The 22,393-nt window shown below is 35.5% G+C and overlaps 1 protein-coding gene across 3 annotated transcripts in view; it reads right to left on the reverse strand.

Moving 5' to 3' along the window:
- aox6 (aldehyde oxidase 6) overlaps positions 1-15,624 on the reverse strand; it is a 20,920-nt gene extending 5,296 nt beyond the window's left edge. Inside the window, exons 1-27 of one of the 3 annotated variants that reach the window (XM_079425834.1) lie at positions 15,451-15,624; positions 15,127-15,184; positions 14,179-14,275; positions 13,833-13,941; positions 13,558-13,684; positions 13,420-13,481; positions 12,901-12,984; positions 11,170-11,250; positions 10,773-10,917; positions 10,564-10,656; positions 10,017-10,168; positions 9,238-9,331; positions 8,965-9,074; positions 8,693-8,877; positions 7,875-8,037; positions 7,693-7,782; positions 7,261-7,430; positions 4,554-4,680; positions 4,307-4,429; positions 4,123-4,219; positions 3,929-4,053; positions 3,344-3,477; positions 3,118-3,205; positions 889-975; positions 543-734; positions 181-408; positions 1-81 (exon numbers count right to left, since the gene is read on the reverse strand). The exon at positions 1-81 is cut by the window's left edge and continues 15 nt beyond it. In XM_079425834.1, coding sequence (XP_079281960.1) covers positions 1-81; positions 181-408; positions 543-734; positions 889-975; positions 3,118-3,205; positions 3,344-3,477; positions 3,929-4,053; positions 4,123-4,219; positions 4,307-4,429; positions 4,554-4,680; positions 7,261-7,430; positions 7,693-7,782; positions 7,875-8,037; positions 8,693-8,877; positions 8,965-9,074; positions 9,238-9,331; positions 10,017-10,168; positions 10,564-10,656; positions 10,773-10,917; positions 11,170-11,250; positions 12,901-12,984; positions 13,420-13,481; positions 13,558-13,684; positions 13,833-13,941; positions 14,179-14,275; positions 15,127-15,184; positions 15,451-15,504 — 3,156 coding nt within the window. In that variant the 5' untranslated portion in view covers positions 15,505-15,624. Of the gene's footprint in view, positions 82-180; positions 409-542; positions 735-888; positions 976-3,113; positions 3,206-3,343; positions 3,478-3,928; positions 4,054-4,122; positions 4,220-4,306; positions 4,430-4,553; positions 4,681-7,260; positions 7,431-7,692; positions 7,783-7,874; positions 8,038-8,692; positions 8,878-8,964; positions 9,075-9,237; positions 9,332-10,016; positions 10,169-10,563; positions 10,657-10,772; positions 10,918-11,169; positions 11,251-12,900; positions 12,985-13,419; positions 13,482-13,557; positions 13,685-13,832; positions 13,942-14,178; positions 14,276-15,126; positions 15,185-15,450 lie in introns of all 3 variants that reach the window. The other 2 variants (XM_079425836.1, XM_079425835.1) reach the window with 2 other exon arrangements.
- Between the last annotated feature and the right edge of the window lie 6,769 nt (positions 15,625-22,393).

The following is a 22,393-nucleotide window of genomic DNA, read 5'->3' on the forward strand; positions in this document are numbered from 1 at the left end:
GTGTACACCTTGGCCCATTTCTGTCCCACCGTGGCTCACTAGCACAGAACCATCTTTATAAATATGCACAAGAGCGGCAGCCTTTGTTGTACAGTAAACACACACAAATGCCAACAGATCATTTGGAGTTCAATTAAAATAATATACAAGACTCTGTGGCATGTTTTAGAAGAATGTAACCTGGTTGAGGAAGCCCTCAGCAAATCCAATGCCATATTTGATGGGTATAATGGCGATTCCTCTCTTTTTGAAATGGTTCTGCTGGTTAAAGAGATCGATGGCCTGCCGGCGCTGCCTGAAGTCAGCTTTTTCCATACACTCGTTCCAACAACGGACGAGATTCTCTGGGTCAAACTCCATCTTGTAGTGAGTGAGGGACACTTCCTTGTACATGTTTATCTCTCTGATCTGCAAAAGTAAAATAAAAATGAGAGATGGAAGAAAAACCATGAATAATTAGTTAATTAACTTGATCATTAGTAATATATGTTGCTTAATGATGCAAATGGGCCAAGAGCAAAATATCTTTTTGTGACACTGACCTCTTCAGGCAGACAGCTGAGTTTGAGTGCAACATCATCAATCATACTCTCAACGACCAGCATGCACTGGGGCACACCAAACCCTCGGAATGCAGTGTTGGAGGGCAGGTTGGTCTTGCAGGCCGCTGATCGGCCACGCAGGTTTGGAATGTTATAGGCGTTATCGAGATGCAGGAGGATCTTCTCTGCGACCTGGAAGAGTAAAATATTAGAATAATGATAGTATTCATTCCGTCCTATATATTCTCCAATGATTTTCATACAGCTGTCTATAGTGGCCAAAGCAAAATAGCTTCCACCTTTAAGACACTATTTTGATCACTGGCAGGAAGGCAATTCATCTCACCAGTACGGACTCGTCTACTGTGTTTCCAGAGTTGGCATAGTACTGGAAATCAGCTGCTGTTATCCTCCCATTCTTCATAAAGCCTACCTGTTGTAGTATAAATATGCAAATTTATGACATAAATACAGATTAAATAATAAATACTAAAGGGGTCATCGGATGCAAAATTCACTTTTCAAGTTGGTTGAACATAAATGTGTGTTGGAAGTATGTGTACACATCCATTCTATAATTATAAAAATCCATCCAGCGGTTTTTTTTTTTAAATCCCTATTTCCCTATTTCCTAAATCCTCTCTCTTAAATCAGGCTGTTCTGAGAGTCCTGTCAGAATGACATCGTTCTATACAGGCCCATCCCACGATAACTGATTGACAAGGCGGTCTTACTTTAGACCTGCCCTGAGTGAGCTGTAAACAGTCCGGCCGCCATTGTGTCGACTCCGGTGCAGGGGAAGACGAGATGCCTCAGATTAAGTGATTGAGGTGCTTTGTTGTTGGCTGTAATAATGAATATAGCACTCGTCATTTACTCCCTACATCTAAGCCACTGAAGACACAAAGGATTAATGTTACTACGTTACATTCGCTTTGAATGCACCAATCCCCAATCTGCATAAATGCATCTATGTTCGCACAAATCATTCGTGATCCAGTTTCATCTACAGAAGTAGTGAGTATAAGGGTTGTATAAGGGAGTATAAGCAACATGGACTAAAAAACGGCTTGCTGAAAACAGAGCTGATTTTGAAAGTAAAAAATTTGTTTTTTACACTTCCATTGAGAAATTTTAACTAAAGTATGTAATAGACCTTTAATTAAGACCCTAAAGAATCATATCAACTTGTGCAAAATGGGCATCCGATGACCCCTTTAAAAGGGTTATGAAATTCGCATGATCTTTTGACATACAGTATAAGAGGTTATCATGCTATAAAAATATCCTGTAAGAATCAGAACTCAAAACTTTGTTGTTAGTCTAAAAGCAGCTTATATTAAAGCTTTGGAATGTTCTACTCTATGGTGTAATGGTGTGGATAAGCACCGTCGCAGAAGAAGATCAATGCCTGCTTCTACATCACTGCCCATTTAGCCCCACTCACCAATTCGCGCATATAGTGTTTACGAGAGAAGCGAATGCACAGCTCTACGCAGAAACCAAACAATAAAGATGGCTCTGAAGACAACAAGACACTGTTTAGTTAGGGTGACCATATGTCCTCTTTTCCCCGGACATGTCCTCTTTTTGGAAATAACAAAATGCATCCGGCCGGGATTTCTAAATCGCCCAAAATGTCCGGGATTCGGCTTTTGCTTTTCATAGTCACCATTCATTGTCTGTTTTTTTGTATTAAAGCTGCTCGGGACTGTTTTCGTTATCCCACTCCGTCTTAATTTTTGACCATTACCGCCTGCTCCCGCAAACATTCTAATATTAAAATATAGTTTTCGCGAATCAGGAAGCCGCTATCAATATGCAAGTATTTAAATCTCTTCTGAATGAGCGCTTGCTGTTTTTTCACTTAATTTCACTTTTGATTTCACGATCACATGCACTCTGTGTACAGGGAGCACAACTTTTGTCAATAAGCTCATCTCCTTACTCCCGACCCATGATCAGGTCAAATATACCTGTTGGATGCAGAGTTGACGAATCCACATTTTTTTCCATGGAACTGGGCTACTTTTAAACTGCTGCCATGGGTTGATTTTCCCCCGTGGGTTAAAGGTTTGAAATATTGCATAAATAGACTGATTCTTGTATTGAAACATTTTGTTAAGTGTAAGATGTTAGGTTTTGTTAAGGATGGGCTCTGGAAGGAAGCGGTGTTTAACATAACAGTGACAGAAAAATAAGTATTTTAAGTATGGAAATGCACCCCCCCCCCGCACTGTCCTCTTTTTCGAAAACAAAAATATGGTCAGCATAGTTTAGTGCCACGTTGTGGAACAACAGTGTTTGCGTTGTCTTCCTTCTGATTCCAAACGATGGGATCAGAAGGAAGACAACGCAAACACGGTTTTTCAAATATACACAATTATTAGCCAATCATAGTGGTGGGCGTTTACTTCCGAGTCAACAATTCACCACGGATAATAGCTACATTTAAATTATGATATTTATGTAAAAATCTTGATAATATTATAACTGAACCTCAGAGAACAGTACAAAAAAACAAAGGTAGTTCATGACCCATTTAATTAGTCAGTGTTTATTAGCTGTTACTAGCCTTATATTTTCCCCACACCGGGTGGCGTCCTCCGGTAATTAGCATGTCCTCTCCTCTCTCCAAAACACATCGCACTGGCCGTCCAGTCCTGAACAGAGAAACTTCAACGTATTAAAAATCTTCATATAGTAAATACAAATTTAAATAATTTATATATAATATCTCATTTAAATAATCATAATGAATCATCCACTATGATATTTGTGTCCAACTTATTTTGACTCACTTCCAAGCAGCGACAGCAGTGATGGAGGCCAAAATGGCAGTTTTGGTGACCTTGCCTCCGAAGGCTCCGCCCAGTCGCTTAACGTGACAAGAAACGCGATTGGACGGGATTCCCAGCGTCTCAGCTACTGACTCCTAGTACAGATTAGAACAAAACATATCTTTCTTTTACATGTTTAATGCCCTAATCTTCAACAATAAAATAAAATAATAAAATAAAAGTCTCAGCTACTGACTCCTACAACAAATTAGAACAAACTTTCTTGTACATGTTTATCACCCTGACCTGCAAAACATAAAATAATACAATGAATAAAATTAAAACAATGTAAAAATATAAATAAAATGTAATAAAATAAAATGAAACACAATAAAACTAAATAAAATATATAAAGAAATAAATAATAAAAAAGGCACAACACCTGAGTCCTACAACGAATTGGATCAAATAAACTGTGTCTGATCTACCAAGTTAATTCATTAATTTAAAAATAATAGTAAATATATATTATAAAACTAAATAAAATAGTTAAAATATCTTATTTATTTAAGGCCATCGTTGGCCTTATAACGATATAAATCATACCTGTGTAAACGCTGGGTGCTGAGTGGACAAATAAACTTTCATTTCCTTCTCTTCCCCGACTGGAACGACCAGAAAACTCTGTGTTTCCAAGTAGAAATGCTCCTGTCCTCCAATCCGAATCTCTCCTGTGAAACATGCAGAACCATGTTATAAATAATGAATCATGTAATCAGAAAGGAAATGTACAATCTTACCTTCATACACTTGTTCGGCCTCTCTCAAACCCTTTTCCACATCTCCTTGCTGAATTGTTCTCCTAGGTAGGAAGAAAGACTCTTTCTCGATGGCCTCCTAAAAACAAGATCCAAAAGCAGCTCTGTAAGAATAGAACAGTTAGGTGAGAATAAAAATGAGAGCAACTAGATCATTTCTTCTCACCTCCACAGTGAAGATGAGATCCTGCAGATCTTCATAGCTGATCTTCACTGCTGCTGCTCCATGTTTAGCGTGTGCTTTGGAATCTGCGACAACAGCGCAAACCATCTGACCAACACAGGTCACCTGAGGATGCAGAGGAGTCTAACATTACAAATTGTGCATTATTTTGAGGAATCTCAATATGCAATTAAAATTCATACTTCACAGAAAATCCTTACATAAAAATAACAATAAATAAATCACAGACCTCATCTTGAGCCAGCAGTTCTTCTTCATATCCAGTGAAGGTTCTGAACCTTTTGCCTGGTATGTCTTTAGCAGTGATCACGTCCATCACACCAGGCAGCTTCAGAGCTTCACTAAAGTCAATATGACTGTGATGGTAAGAAAATACAACCATTTAGATGTGACGTTTCTCATTTTTTTCCATTGTTGGGTTCAATTTAATGTCACAGTAATGAGGAACTATGACTTATTAATTAATAAATAAATGAACATTCATTTAGGGCTATATTTATGACAATAAATAAATATTAATTTAGGGCTATTATTTATGACAAGAAAGAAAGAAAGAGAGAGAGAGAGAGACACACAAAGAAAGACTGTAATTATGCCAATGAATGAATGAATAAATACGGAAAAAATACATACAGTGCATACATACATGCATATACACTGCCATATCATTGTTAAATGCTATATTTATGACAAAGAATTAAACAATGATAGAATGAGTGACTGAATATGCATGGACATATCAGCATTAAAGGCTATATTCATGACAAACAATAAATAAACAAATACATAAATATACATTGTCACATCAGCATCAAAGACTATTTTCATGACAATAACTAAATAAAAACTTGAGAAAACCATGTTTGAGATTGCAATGCATTTTAATTTGCATGGAAAAAGTTACTTGATTTTTAATGAATAAATAAACTATGTATGTATATATATATTAGGGGTGACCCCGAATAGTCGACGATTCGATGCTTCGATATGAGGTGCCTGATTCGACTCCCAAGCTCACAGTCGATTATTCGCGGGGTGTTAGGTTTATGCCTTTTTGGTTAAATGGGGGTGCTCAAATCTTTGATTTCATATAAAACTACCAGTTTCTCCAGTCTCTCTCTCCTCCCTCCAGGACATCTACAGCACCCGTCTCACCCGCAAAGCCCTCCGCATTGCAGGTGATCCCATCTACCCGACACACAGCTTCTTCAGTCTGCTGCCATCAGGGAGGAGACTGCGGAGTCTCCAGACGAGGGCCAGCAGAATGAAGGACAGCTTCATACATCAGGCTGTCAGGAAGCTGAACTCCCTCCCGTCCTTGCCCCCCCTCCCCTCTTTTACCCCATGCAACACTGAACTCTGACACTATGAGCCCCCCCCTCACCAACTTAAAAACTGTGACCAGCACCTGTCACTTGTGCAGCATTGGACTGATCACTACCTCATCCAGCATCGACTGCAAACTACCTCCTCGGATAGTCTGATAGAAGGACTGTTCTCCCTATTGATAAGCTCTTTTTGCACTACAAATATATCTGCACAGTTTTGTTTTTATTTAACTGGTTTGCACTCTATCTATTCTGCCATGCGCCTTATGCCACTTTATCTATTTCTTTATTTTTCTACAATGTCCTCATTTGTATAGCTGTATAGTTGTATGTACATATGTTTAAACTGTATTATCTGTATTTGAACGTGTTTAATGTTAACTGTATGCACCAAGGGTCTGAGAGTAATGCAATTTCAATTCTCTGTATGTATGCGCCGTACATGTGGAAGAATTGACAATAAAGCAGACTTGACTTGACTTGACTTTTCTCCCAATAAGTTAATATACAGCCTATTAAAATAATGCTGTAAATAAGAATCTGAAAAGAAAGCTTCAAATAAATATTTTGACGTGCATGAATAAATACAACCAACCCTATAGATTTAAGTTTCACTTTCCATAATCTGTGACCGACAGAGGATCGGCAGGGATTTAAATCTTCAACAAGACTCAAATTGACACAGGCATGTGAAAGACTGGATTTTTCGATCAAGTGGGGTACAACTTTCCGATTTCAAAACATTTCAGCTGGTTTATGTGTATATATTATTTATCTCGTATAAGATGGATTTGAGTTACGCTGCAGTAAAGCGCTTCATTGTATGTAGAATGATTATCTTTTCAGTAGCGCGAGCAGGACAAACAACAATGAATGCAGAATATTAATAACAATGACTGGGACTGTCATATACATAACATTATAACGAGAACACTATTATAATAAAACGCTGTGAATGTTTAGAGTTTAGCTGCCGTGTTTCTGCACGTTGTTCATTCAGAGCCGCGCAGACACATTCACTTATGCATTCGGGGCATTTTGTGCAGATAGCCTATAAGTTGGAATATAACGTTATTATGGGCAGTCGTGGCCTAATGGATAGAGAGTTGGACTTGTAACCCGAAGGTCGTGGGTTCGAGGAATGTAGGTGGGGGGAGTGAATAACCAGCACTCTCTCCACCCTCAATACCATGACTGAGGTGAGACCCTTGAGCAAGGCACCGAACCCCCAACTGCTTCCCGGGCGCCGCGGCATTAGCTGCCCACTGCTCCGGGTTCACTACTGTGTGAACACTTGGATGGGTTAAATGCAGAGCACAAATTCTTAGGGTTTGGCTGATGTTATGTTAACTATATTTTAATAAAAACATAAAACATTATTTACCCCACATGTATCTGCGAGTCGTCCATTACACATTTTCGCTGTGTCTGACTTGACTCTTGGTAATGTATTTTGACCAAACACATGATTTGACTATCAGTCGAATAGCGGCAAGATTCGAAAATTCCGATTCGACTATTAAAGTCCTTAGACGGGGACACTCCTAATATATATATCATTTTAAGGTTTTTAAAGTTGTTTATGCAAAGGGTCTGAATGTGTCTTACGTGATCTTGGCGTGTGGCCTGGAGCTTGTCACGATCACGAGGAAAAGTTCACCATCTGTATGCGGTAGGTCATCACAGTAAACTGCCTCTCCTGTAGCTTGACTCAGAGCTGTCCGGTGCATCACGGGTCGGCCCACCGGATCTTGAGCCGACTGACCCTCTAAGACATTCTGCACACATAAATCACACACTGCCCACTGTTTGTCTTCTGTAAGTTCAGAGTTCTTGCTTTTTGCTGGCTTTTAATTGAAGAAAATGGTTACAGACAAGAAATTATAGGTAGAGAAAAAGGAAACAGGTTTGGGAATGTTGCAAGCAGGATTTGAACACAACTTTCCCACTTAAGCACCATGAGACCATTATTTTGCCCTTAACACTGCTTTTATGGACAGCTACTATAAAAGCACATATCGAAAGACCATATAGCGCTACCTGAAACTCTTGGTAGCCAGGCTGGATATTTTTAGGAAGAGGTTGAATTGCACTCTGCATCTTTTGTGGTATTTCCCCCTGAGACACATCCTATAAAATGACACACACACACACACACACACACAAATAATACTAAAAAAATGAAACTCCATGTAATAATGATTTCCTAAAGTGGTTCATACCTTTTCATTCAGATATTGGAGAAGGAGCAGGTTGAATTTAAAAAGCAAGCTCAAAGTCAGGGATCTACGGAAATCTACTTTCCCGCCTGGAGCTGATGGCCCAAGTTTGATCTCATCAACTAGTGTGCTGTACGCATCACTTAACGTCGTCTCCTCCCAAGGCCTTCGAGAAAGAAAAAAGTTAAACCACAAAAACAATGCAAAGCATTAGGCAACTTCAACTGGGATGTTCCAATCCCAGAAGAAATACAATTCAACAAAACAACACAAACTTTTTCTGCAACTTTTACTTCCATCCCAGAGGCAATGCAAGTGAAACAAACATCGCAAAGTATAACACAACTTAACTTTTATTGCAGTGCCAGAGGAAATACAAAAAAAACAAAAAACGTAAAAAGTATTATGCAACTTTTACTCCCATTCCACAGGACATGTAACTCAAAAAACATAGCAAATTATTAGAAAATTTAACTTTTACTCCTTTCCTACAAAAAAAAATAAAAAAATGCAATCCAAAACAACGCAAAGAATTTGAAAACTTAACTTTTACTCCATTTCCAGAGAAAAAGCATTTAAATAAACAATGCAAAGTATTAGACAATTAAATTTTTACTCCCATCCAGAGGAAATGCAAATAAAAAAAACAATGCAATAAAGTACGCAACTTAACTTTTACTCCATTTCCAGAAAAACATGCAACAAAAAACAACTGAAGTATTACACAACTTAAATTTTACTCCACAAAATATAACTTACTTATACTCTGACTCCAAAGGAAATGCAAAAAAAAAAAAAAAAAACCTGTATGCATGTCTTACCTTCCTACAATTTGTTGGCATGTGCTGTCAGCACTGAGGATAGTGGCTCCCACTCCTCCGTAATAAATACTGATCTCCTTCACTACATTTGAGTTCTCGTTGAACCAAACGCGCATCCCAGCATTCACCGTAGCTAGTGCGTTCTCCTTACGTGGGGCATGTCGGAAGGCATGGACAATCTCGTTCTGGGGAAAAATAATGATACTTTAGTATTAGGCAACTTAATTTTTGCTAACAATGCTTAAAATACTAGCTGATGGTTAATTTCTTACCTGTCTTGTTGCTGGAATGAAAACGGACAACACTATCTCATCTGGCTTTAGAATAGTCTTTGCAAATCCGAGGAAAAACTCTTTATCAATAGGCACCCTCCTTCTTCCCTCTGTAATGGATATTTGGGTAGAAAAGTGAGAAGCCTGTCAGGTAAACATGCTTGGAAGTACATAACTATATTCAAAATGAATGCAAAATGTGAGCATTGTAGAGCGCAGTTTCAGCTGCGCTCTGCATTGTGATTCAAATGTTATAAATTATACAAGGTTCACCTTTAGAAAGTGCCACTAGAGTGCATCTTCCAGCAGCTAAGACAGGGGTCAGGTCGGAGTTTGGATATGCACTTGCAATATTGCCGCCCAGTGTCTACATGTTAACAAACATAAAAAATAAATAATATAAGTTAACAAAATAAAAACAAAATGTAAACTAATTCAATTTCGACTGTTGACTATTAAACATTTTAAAATAAAACTCTTTAGTATTTACAATAAAGTTTATTTGTTCTTGTTTTATTTATTTATTTAATCAAAATTATTTGAAATTAATGAAAGTATTATGCTTGTTATGAGCATGCTTGTAATGTTAAAATGTATTTAATTTGCACACAATTGAACACACAACGTTTTTAGTAAATAAAATGATTTTAAAATAAATATTAACCATTATTAATTCATTAAAACAATCATTATTGTTTTTAAATTAAAGTATTTCTATCTTTATGTTGATCGATGTTGTTATACTTAACTAAAATTATTAAAAATAGCTTTCAGTAATTTAAATAAAGATTAAATACAGTCAAATGGAAATATATTTTTTTCCCTCACTATAAATGAAAGATATGTAGAATAAAAAAAAATATATATATATATATGACAAAAGCACTGAAACTTCATATATTTGAATAAACTAGTTATTTTTTCACTGAACTCACTGCTGTGCATTCTGGGATTCTTCTCCGCAAAGAAAACAAGCAATGCCACTTGAGAGTGAGTGAATTTCTAAGACTAGCAAGAGTGATGTTGTGCATTTAGGTTTGGTTTACACTTACAGCCATGTTTCGAATCTGTTGTCCGCCCACAAGGTTTATCTGCTGCAGCAAAGCCTGAAACATGTGCGTGTTCTCCGGTGGGAAATCTTTTATACTTCTCTCCAACACACTCTTCAGAACAGACATACTGCATCCTGCTCCAACACACACACCTACAAATACAAGCCATTCATTAACACTTCTTGCAAAATATCAGTTCCTTAAAAGGATAGTTCAAACAAAAATGAAAATGTCATTATTTACTCACCCTCAAGTTGTTTCAAACCTAAGCTCTTGGTTTTTTTTTTCTTCTGTTGAGCAAAAAAGAAGATATTTTGAAAAATGTCGGTAATAAAACAATGGCTGATAGCCACTGACTTGTATAGTACGGAGAAAAAAAACTATGGAAGTCAATGGCTACCATCAACTGTTTGGTTAACAACTTTCTTCAAAATATCTTCTTTTGTGTGAACCCCATGAAAAAAAAATGGGTTTGGAACAACATGAGGGTGAGTAAATGATGACAAAACAAACTGAAAAATCTACTCATTTGCAAACACACACATACCCTCTGATTTCTGGGTAACCTTGAACAGTTCTGGCACTTGTGTTGGTGATATTATGACAGGATGAAAAATACCCTTGAACTTCATATCTAGACCTGTAAAATAAAATATAATAAACAACAATGAAACGTCACAGTAGCTGATATGTCAATTTAGCAGACCAAAATACATTGGATTTTATTAGGTTTGGCCTAATTTGCCCATACGCAACCTATGTTGGTGTTGCCCATGACGAGAGGGGCTTGTGGGTAATCAGCCTTCAACTGGAGCAGCTCATCTAGAGATCCAGGGCTTATCCAGGTCATTCTCTCCCCACAAAACCTCTGAGTGGTTTGGTCCTTGACCTCGGCCAATCTCTAAACACCAAAAAAACAGAACAGACCATGATTATACAACATGCAATTGTGTTGTTTAGCTGATAACAACATTTGAACTTATGACAGGCAGCTTACTGAAGCGTAAAATAGAATTAATAACAAACTAGAACCGAATAGCGGCCTTGTTAGACCTTGCTTAAGCATTAAGCTTTATTTAAAATCTTGTAGTCATCATTACATAACCTACTTTATAGTGAAGCCAGATGAACTGTTTTGAACAAACTGACAAACCATGAGCTCAGGAGGGAAGATCAGATCCTGCGTTGGGTCGAGGGGAAGCAAGTCATCTTTACTGAACAGTTCTGGCTGACCCTAATAAACACAAAAATAAGAACGTTTTAAGAACGTACGTTTAATTATAGACTACTATATCATACCATTTCTTGCCAGATCCAAACTACTATTTCTTTATTTATTTTTATTTTATTTTTTTCCAGTTTTTAAGAGTATACATGAATTACCTATAATTCTTATTATAAAAGTAATATTTATTATATATAGTTGAAGTCAAAACTTTCAGAATCTGTAAAATGTTAATTATTTTACCAAAATAAGAGGGATCATACAAAATGCATATTATTGTTTATTTAGTACTGACCTGAATAAGATATTTCACATAAAAGATGTTTACATATATTCCACGAGAGAAAATGATAGTTGAATTTATAAAAAATGACCCCGTTCAAAAGTTTACATACACTTGATTCTTAAGACTGTGTTGATACCTGAACGATCCACAGCTGTTTTTTTTGTTAAGTGATAGTTGTTCATGAGTCCCTTGTTTGTCCTGAACAGTTAAACTGCCTGCTGTACGTTCTTCAGAAAAATCATTCAGCCCCCACAAATTCTTTGGTTTTCCAGCATTTTTGTGTATTTGAACCCTTTCCAACAATGACTGTATGATTTTGAGATCCATCCTTTCACACTGTGGACAACTGAGGGACTCATATGCAACTATTACAGAATGTTCAAACACTCACTGATGCTATGCCACGCATTAAGAGCCGGGGCGTGAAAACTTTTGAACAGAATGAAGATGAGTACATTTTTCTTGTTTTACCTAAATATCAAATTTTTTTCATTTAGTACTACCCTTCAGAAGCTACAGAAGATACTTACATGTTTTCCAGAAGACAAATTAAGTACTATTTACCTTGATCTTCAAATTAAAAAAGTTTTCACGCCCCGGCTCTTAATGCATGGTTTTTCCTTCTGGAGCATCAGTGAGTGTTTGAACATTCTGTAATAGTTGCATATGAGTCCCTCAGTTGTCCTCAGTGTGAAAGGATGGATCTCAAAATCATACAGTCATTGTTGGAAAGGGTTCAAATACACAAAAATGCTGGAAAACCAAAGAATTTTTAGGACCTGAATGATTTTTTGAAGAACAGCAGGCAGTTTAACTGTTAAGGACAGTATTAAGAATCAAGTGTATGTAAACTTTTGAACGGCGTCATTTTTATACATTCAACTATTATTTTCTCTTGTGGACAATATGTAAACATCTTTTATGTGAAATATCTTATTAAGGTCAGTACTAAATAAACAATAACATGCATTTTGTATGATCCCTCTTATTTTGGTAAAATAATTAACATTTTGCAGATTCTGAAAGGTGTTTGTAAAGTTTTGACTTCAACTGTATTTAATAACAAAATTATTTATATATGAATTTTCTTGTTTTATATATATATATATATATATATATATATATATATATATATATATATATTTAGTTATTAAAAGTATAAAAGCATAAAATATTCAGTTTATTAAATATTACACATGAAATATTACACATATAATTTTGTACTGTTTGGTGTACATTTGTAAATGCATTGGCCCAGTTATATTTTATGTAAGGACATTGGCCAGTATGTTTTACTGCACCTAAAAAGTCAAAGTGCAGCAGTACAATAAAATACTACAAAAGTGTGCAATATTCAAGATAAAAATACTCACATTCTCTATGGGCTCCACAGATCCGTTTTCATTTCCATTTGCCATATTGCAGGCTGAGACATTTAACTGGCAACAGTTTTCACTCTATAAAAAAATAAACAGAAAAAGGGTTTTTTGGGATTAATAACAATAAATGAACAAAAAAATAACCCAGCAACACACAAATGTAAGATATACATCAGGCAAAAAAAAAAAAAGTTCAGCTGACTGTCACGTTGTAAAAGTCCCACTTTAATTCCCAGAATGCTAAATGTCAAAATGTCAAGCATGAAACATATGGTTTAATAACAATATTGAACCATAGTGAAATAAATAAATAAAACATTGTATCAAAATATGTGGAGTCATGAGTTGCTTTGAGATAAATCGAGAATATTAGACAGACAGTCTAAAACGGGAATAGTTGGGCAGTCTGGAACAAATTCATAAAGGATCTGGAATGTTATGGCAGATGAATGCCACATGATTCTGCAGCTGAAATTAATCAAATTAAGGTGAATGCGGGCAACAGCAATTCACCTCACAGAAGGTTCTGTAGCCGTCAACGATGGGCCGGTACCCTGTGCATCTGCATAAGTTACCTGCAACAGAAACATTCATGATTGATCAAAGTCTTATGATTTCTGTGTATTTAAGATGGTGTTTGGGGCATTGTACCAGCAAGACCCTCGGTCACGTCCTCCAGGGTGGGCTGAGGGTTGTTTCTCAGTAACGTGTACATGGACATCACCATCCCAGGGGTACAAAACCCACACTGAGACCCATGAGCCTTTGCTATACGCTCCTGATGAAGCAAACATTCTGTCAATGATGCATAAAAGTGTCCACAATAACATTATACTGAATATATGCCTTATTTTTTATCATAATCATTTTTACCTTAATCTGGATCTGGATTGGGAATAATATAGAGTCTAATGTGAATCTGTTACCTGGACTGGGTGTAATTTGGCTTTGGTGCTTCCGATGCCTTCAACGGTCGTCACAGCTGCTCCGTGAAGTTGGCACACAGGAAGCAGACAGGCATTGACCGACGAATGACTGGCCAGGGAAGAAACAAGCATTTAATATACATTTTTTTATCAGATTTGCATAACAGAAACTAATTAATAAATAAAATAAAATAAATAAAAATAAATCTGACTTAAAAAGGCGTAGAATTTATGTTTGAGGTGGAATCTGGTGGCAAAAGTGAGGGAAAAGTGGCATCATGGGGTCAGACACATTCAGAAATAGAATAAATATGAAGGAAGGAGAAAGAGAGAGTGAATGAAATACTTGATGCTCTTGGTCTGAGGGTCGTATTTGGACACCATGATGGTACAGGCTCCACATCCCCCTCCACCACAGCCGTACTTAGTGCCTGTCAACTGCACTAAACACACACAGAGAGAGAGAGAGAGAGATTTAAAATGCAAACCTAAACCAAAGTTAAAAAAAACAGCAATATTTACAACTACATAATCTCCTTTGGAAATGATCTACGGTAACACTTCATAATTAACATTAACAAATCTTACAACATTTCATAAATACAACTTATAATATAAATATATGATCATGAAATCCAGCATATATAATTATTAAAAATAAACAACAAAAAAGTTAACCGTTTATAAGAAACCCTATTACATCACATAAATAAAATTAATACACATATATATAATCATAAAATTATATAGATAGATAGTAGTGCTGTCAAATGATTAATCGCAATTAATCGCATCCAGAATAAAAGTTTTTGTTTACATAATATATGAGTGTGTACTGTGCATATTTATTATGTATATATAAATACACAACCATACAGTATATATTTAAGAAGAAAATATGTTATATTTATATATTAAATATATTTATATATAATATAAAAATATAAATGTATATACATGTAAATATTTTCTAAATATATACTGTATGGTTGTGTATTTATATATACATAAATATGCACAGTACACACTCATATGTTATGTAAACAAAAACGTTTATTCTGGATGCGATTAATCGTGATTAATCATTTGACAACACAGATAGATAGATAGATGGATAGATGGATAGATAGATAGATAGAATAACAAATAAATAACTATTCATAATAATAACAATAATATGTATAATGTTGTTGTTGTTATTGTGAATGGTTATTCGCTTTTGTAAATATTATTTTCCATATCTCAACAATTTATAATAATAATGATAATTTGAATATATATTTTAAAAAAATACATTTCTTCCTCAGATAAGACAGCAGCATAGTCTCGGGGTCTGGGTTCTTCTCCATTATCTGTCAATAAGTAGCATATGCAAAATACTTTCAGTTCATGCAGATTACATTTAAAAACATTATAATCGCTGTCACTATTCAAATTAAATTCAATGTCTTTTTTTTAAAGATTATCTTGTCTTTATTATGCTCTATGCATTACGATTGAACTCGACATGTTCACAACCGTAAATCTTCACAACAGTTAACATTTACAACAAACACATGACCAGGCTACACTTGTAACGTTACAAAGAATTTCTGCAGATGATATGAGAAATAAGCACCTTTTGCCCGTTGACATAGAAAATCAAGCCATCGTTCCTGGTTTCTTTAGCCATCTTCTCAAAGTTTATGTCCAATACAAAGAAACTGAAGCAAATCTGCAGACTGGATCACCACCAAAACTGAGACAAAGTATTCTGCAAAGTAAACAAGGAAAACTAGAGGTTATTAAAGGCGGAGCTTATCTGTCTGGAAGTTATAAAGTTATCAGTTAAGTTATTAAATACGATTCTTTTACGTGTTTATAAACTCTTCATCGTGTATTTTTGGAATTCAACGCTATTAATGTGTTCCAAAATACTTATTGTGCTCTACAGGTCATGCGCATTCTGTTACTTTTCTCACCACTGACTGATTGAACCAATTACAGCAGTTTGTGATTACTAAAGACTGTTTTAAACAAACCTTTTATAAAGAATGCTTACATTACTCATTTTGTTCACATATCAGGTACCAGTTTGCGAAATTAAATGTTAGCTGATTTAAATAATGATGCGTTTTAGAACAAAAAGATCTCCATTTAATCAAGTTTGAATGTTACACACCGAACTTCGTTAATCAACTGTCCTTGGTTTTCTGTCCCTGAATTTTTCGTTTTTGTTTGTAGATTGACATACTTTTAAAGTGCGTGACAGACTGTATTGCTGTAGTCTGCATTAGTTTCATTTTATTTATGTATATTTACCACCAGATGGAGGTAGAACCAAGAATAATAAAATCACCAAACCAAGCTCTACAGAAAGTTATCCAGAATCATCTATACATTTAACAAAAAGTCTGTTTCAATGTCATTTTTTCCACTTGTAGACTCCACATTTTAAGTTAAAGAAATGTCACATTTTAAACTATGAAAGCATCTATTAACAGTTTCCCCTTCAGGACTACAAACAAATGTATTTTCACTGTTAATGAGCCGGAGAACGTCAATAAATTGTATTTGCCCACTGTCTCTGTTTTCTGGAGCTGTTGGAATGAAAACACACACACAAACCCTGCTGCGACCCCCTGTGAAGTGTGATCAGGGAACCCCTACAGAGATTACAACTAGTTAATACCCTACACAGTCAAGATATCTCTCCCCACAGGCATTTAGAATTAGCTAACACAAATACAAAATGCACAAGAGATCACACTGAGAAAACCATGTCCAAACTCAGCTGCTCACACACAAAGGTGTTAAATGCTAAATTATATTACTCAGGTACATGCAGTTTGAACACTAAATGGCGCTCATTATAACAGCTCTACTGAGTGAAGGGTCACACTTATTATCTTTTGCTCACCAAGGCTGCATTTGTTTGATAAAAAATTATATAAAATATACATTTATAAAAAATATCTCTTACAATTTTGACTTTTTTTCTCAGAATTCTGATTCCGATTTGAGTTTTCATATAAAAAAAAAAAAAAAATGTGAGTTTATATCACAATATTGATGACTATATAGTTTATTTCTTGCAATTGCGAATTAATATCCCACTATTCTGACATTATAACTCACAATCGTCACTTTATATCACAGAAATTCTGAGAAAAAAAGTCATAATTGTGAGTTTGAATTATGCAATTCTGAGAAAAAATTAAATTGCTAAAACAACAAAGTCAGAATTATGACATAAAAACTTGCGATTACCTTTTTTATTTATTTATTTATTTTTTAGAAGCGGAAACAGGCTTCCAATATATTGTAAAATATTATTACAGTTTAAAAATGTGTCTTTAAAATAATACATTTATTTGAATACATTTAAACGTAATTTATTCCTGTGATCAAAGCTGAATATTCAGCATCATTACCCCAGTCTTCAATGCAACATGAACCTTCAGAAATCATTCTAATATGCAGATTTGCTTACATAGATCTGTGTCTAGAATAGAATAAAACTATTCATTTATTTAAAAATAAATTTTTGTTTGTGTAAAAATAAATGTGTTAATGAGTACTTCAGTTAGTTAGTGACATTTGAGGGACAGTGGCAAAGGTTAAGCTAGACTCATGGTTACACATTGCTAATCACGGTAATGGAATGTTTACTTTCACTCGACATGACCAAGAGTCTTCGATTTCTTGACAATCATGGCTAATGGCTCACTTCTGCAACTTTACTTTTACTAGCTCTCAGCTTTAGCCATGGCACTACAACACCTAGCTAACCTTGCTAAAATTGTCATGAGTCCGGGTCCAGCACTTCTCCCTGTCGGCACTGGAGGCCGCAATCTCCCGTCCTCCCGGACTCATTTCCCATAACCAAATACACCTGCCACATCACTCACACCTGCCTCATCATTATTACACTCACGACACCCGCAGCTGTTCCCCATTGACACAGACTATTTAGTCTCCCCTCTCCCACCACTCTACCTGGTTGCGTTATTTGATATTTGTTATCTGATGTGTTTTGTTTCTAGTGTCTGCTCTGATCTGGGATACATGTACTGTGTTGCCGTTTTGTATCCCAGTCCGTTTCTGTTTTGTTTTCGTGCCGTGTTGGCATTTTTGTTTCAATTAAAGAGCACCTTCCCTGCACTTGGACCCTGACTCCATCTTTTTCGCAAATAGGTATCTGAATCATTGTCACAAGTAGCAATTACACTGTTCACAAGCATGATATTAGCATAGTGGTTTTCAAAGAAGAATATCTCTCACAGTATCAAACTGTTTTGAAGAGCCATTACACAGCACATCAATTCAGTGTACAGAGCAGCTGTTAAACAAGCAGATCTACCAAGCTAACAATATCCATTACACATATTTTGGAAATTGACAAAAAAGTGCCATATTTGTGTACAAACATCTGATTAGCATCTTTAAAAGAACAGATTCAGATACATTCATTTCATAAATTCCACCAAAACATCTTCTGATAGCCACATTAGGAAACATTTTAGCAACCTATTGCAGCTAACCAAGAAATAACAAGTAGCTAGCTACTTTAAGTAGCTTACTCACCTCTGCCATTTTATTTGCTGCTTAGCATGTTATGCAAGGTGGTTTAGAATACTTGGAGAAAGCTATCCATTAATATTTCCATCATTAGAATCTGCATCTAATGGCAACAGAACCAATCACAAAAACTGTAAATGCTGATTGATTCTTCTGAAGCCACAGAAAAGCATAATAACACTGAATGATTGATGGAATCATGCTCTGGTAAAACGTCTACTTTTAATATTTATTTGTGATAACATATGTTGTAGGCAAAAAAAAAAAAAAATCAGAATAGGCTACTTATTTTGAATGTTTCAGTGGAGAAAGAAGGTAATCATGCTAAAGGTAACCAGCAAAACATTGGCTTACAGGGCCTCAAGAAACATAAGCAGAATGAATGCATATGTCATCCATAAATCTATTAGTATGGAAATTGTCATATTAAATTAGATGTTTAAACAGTTTTGTAAACTATTTGCACAGATTTTTTGCACAAATTTACACAGACACAAATTCTGTATGTGTTAACAGTTTATTCAAATGGTTCAGGTCATACTTAGAAGGGAGAGGTTATTATGTGAGTATAGGAGAGCATAACTCTAAGTGGACGGCTGTGACATGCGGAGTCCCACAAGGCTCAATTCTTGCATCACTCTTGTTTAGCCTGTATATGCTCCCACTATTTCAAATAATGAGAAAGAGCCAAATTGCTTATCACAGCTATGCTGATGATACCCAGATTTACCTAGCCTTATCTCCAAATGACTACAGCCCCATTGACTCCCTCTGCCAATGCATTGATGAAATTAACAGTTGGATGTTCCAGAACTTTCTTCAATTAAACAAGGACAAAACTGAAGTCATTGCATTTGGAAACAAAGGTGTTCTCAAGGTGAATGCATACCTTGACTCTAGGGGTCAAACAACTGACAATCAAGTCAAGAATCTTGGTGTGATTCTTGATATGACCTTAGTTTCAGTAGTCACCGGTTTTATTGTAACAATTTTTTTTTTATGATTATTTTACTTCCTATTATGTAAAGTACTTTGAATTTCCATTGTGTATGAAATATGCTATAATAAATAAATAAACTTGCCTTGCCTGTGATTCAAGAATAAAGCCTAAGGGATGTACTGTACAATGCAAAAAATAAATAAATAAATTGCCTTTGTCAGGTTTTTTTTTTTTTTCAGTTAAGAATTTAATTTATGCTGTAGCCATTTTAGGATTTTTTTATTCCCCGTTCGGACACCTTGGAGATATGGAGAGGTTTAGGTTTCTTATTATTCCCACAATATTTGGTCACCGCCTTGATTTTGGTTTGTACGTGTAGGGTGCTAAACATGTTCATGAACTGTTCCTCATGTATTTCTTTTGTTTTTCTCAATCCCATCCCCATTTTTTATGAACAGAAAGACACACATCTGCTTTCCATCACACCTTTACAGCCGTGACTCGCTCTCTTGTATTCCTTTCATCTCTGTCCAGTTTCTTCCCTCACTATCTTGCTTACCTTTTGCTCTTTATTCATCATATTTTCTGTACTCTTTTTCTTCTTTTCGTGTAGCCAGTCCCTTCTGTAATTACCGCCCTGGATCTGTTAACTGTGTTTAAGTGAGTGTGTTTGCTTTGTGTGTGTGTGTGTGTGTGTGTGTGTGTGTGTGTGTGTGTATGCGTTTACTCAGGTCTTATAAATCACAGACTAAAGCAGTGGAGATGCTGACAGAAGCAAACTACTGTTTGGCTAGTCACAGTCTAGCACGGGACAATTAACACAGTTACAGTGGATTCTGTCAATATGTATATAGAAATAACCAGTCTTTTGAGATGTAGTTTGGTCACATGACATTTTAGGGTTGAATACTCCACTGTCTTCCATTGTTTGGCCAATCAGGTAGTTCTGCTCCAAAAATCGCATGTTTGGTTGAGCCAATGTTAATGTTCCTAGTCTGGTCGGGACGTCAAACAGTTTGCAATTCGTTTGGTGCTGCTTGTGGTGTATAAATTGCCATTTTGATTTTAGTTATCCATTTTTTCACTGCATTTAGAAACACATGCTTCAGTCCGTTATTATCTGAGATACAGCTGTCTATTAGTCATGATGGAGAGAAACAAAGAGCGTCCTGTTTATAGGCTGATCAATTCGACATGCAGGCGATTTGCTCTCCTGAATCATCCAACAAGCGTTGTTTAAAATAGACCCATAAAGGCAATACAAGCACGGCGCACACACACACACACACATACACACACACATATATATATATATATATATATATATATATATATATGCACAAAATTATAATTAATTATTATACAATACATTTTTTTTTCTATTTTTAAATTATATTATACAGATAAATTATCTAGTTTATACTACGCTTTTAAGTTTTAGTTGTTCTATATGTTAAACGAAATAGAAACAAGAAATGTTATTTGAAATTAAGTTTAAATATTTTTTGTTTTATATTATTAAATGTTTTTAATGGTTTTAGTTAACTATAATAATGCTAAAGTATGTATAAACATTATTGAAATGTAAATATTATTAAATTAATCGTTTCTATACTACGCATCAGTAGGTGGCAGTATACAGTTCAAGACAGTCAATAAAACAAAATATTTATAAATACTTCTAAATTAAGGCATTTCTAACTAGGGGTGTGCGATATATATCGTCTGCGATAGAATGTGCGATTTTACATTATGGAGTATTTTGCAAAAAACATTCAAAACACACCTATTAAACATATTATAAAAATGCATTTAGAATGATCACAAATTCAAGATATGGCGGCAGAAAAAAGTATAGTTAATCAATTTCACATGAAGATTGCCCTTTTTCTCCAAAAATTACCTTGATTACAAATGTGATATTGATTTTTTACAACAGTTCAATAATCAATAAGTTAATATTAAGAGACTTACATTAAAGCCACATTGCCTGTTTATGCTCTATTTTGCCAACAAAAATAATTCCAAACACAGCCACAGCACTGTATTGAGTCTCTGAGCAACATGACGGTGTTTCGTTCCTGAATGAATCAACTGTTTAAATTATTTGGTTCAATTGCAACGACTCACTTATTAACAGTTACTCGCTGCCACCTACTGGCGGTTTTAATTTCACATTTCAACTTTTTATTTTAGATTTTTTTCACGTTTTAAATCATATCAAATATCACTATTCAACTTTTATGTTTAATAAATCAAAACATTATTTATGCATTTGAAATTGCAGGTAAAATACATTCATGTCTTGCATTAAACTGTGTATAAACACATTTAAATGCCACTTCAGATGCAGCTTCTGTGTTGATTTAATTTGCTTGGAAACAGCCCAAATGTCTTATTCTAATTCACTGATTAAATGTAAGAATTTGACTCAAAAGATAATGGACACTTTTAGAAAAAAATGGCTTTATAAAAGGTAAAAATGCCCATAAAATGTAAAAAGCAGTTTAAACTTATTGGTGTGAGCTGACCACTACACAGAATATGAACATTTACATTTATTCATTTAGCTGACGCTTTTATCCAAAGCGACTTACAATTGCTATATATGTCAGAGGTCGCACGCCTCTGGAGCAACTAGGGGTTAAGTGTCTTGCTCAGGGACACATTGGTGTCTCACAGTGGATTCGAGAAGAATATCAAAAAATGAAGAATATCAAAAACTGTCCACGTCAGTCCTTAAGGTACCAGCACAATAACACACTCAGCAAAATATCGTCTAATTATCTTTAGCGAAAAAAACCCCCAGAAATGTAACAGCACGGACAGGCTCTCCACCCAGTCAACTACCACGATCCACTTCACCTGACTTCTAATCACCCGCACATGCAGTATAACCTCTGAATACTTACCTCTTGTACTTACCTCCTGTTCTCCACCTCGTTGTCTCCCCTGTACCCAGATCGTCTGCTGCAGTGGTCAGTGTCACCTGTGTTCCCGTTCGGATCATCGACTCTGCTCCTCACTCCTGAAAGACACGAAGACACAATCAGAATCACAA

The sequence above is a fragment of the Barbus barbus genome, assembly GCF_936440315.1.
Source record: "Barbus barbus genome assembly, chromosome: 9".
Classification (NCBI taxonomy): domain Eukaryota; kingdom Metazoa; phylum Chordata; class Actinopteri; order Cypriniformes; family Cyprinidae; genus Barbus; species Barbus barbus.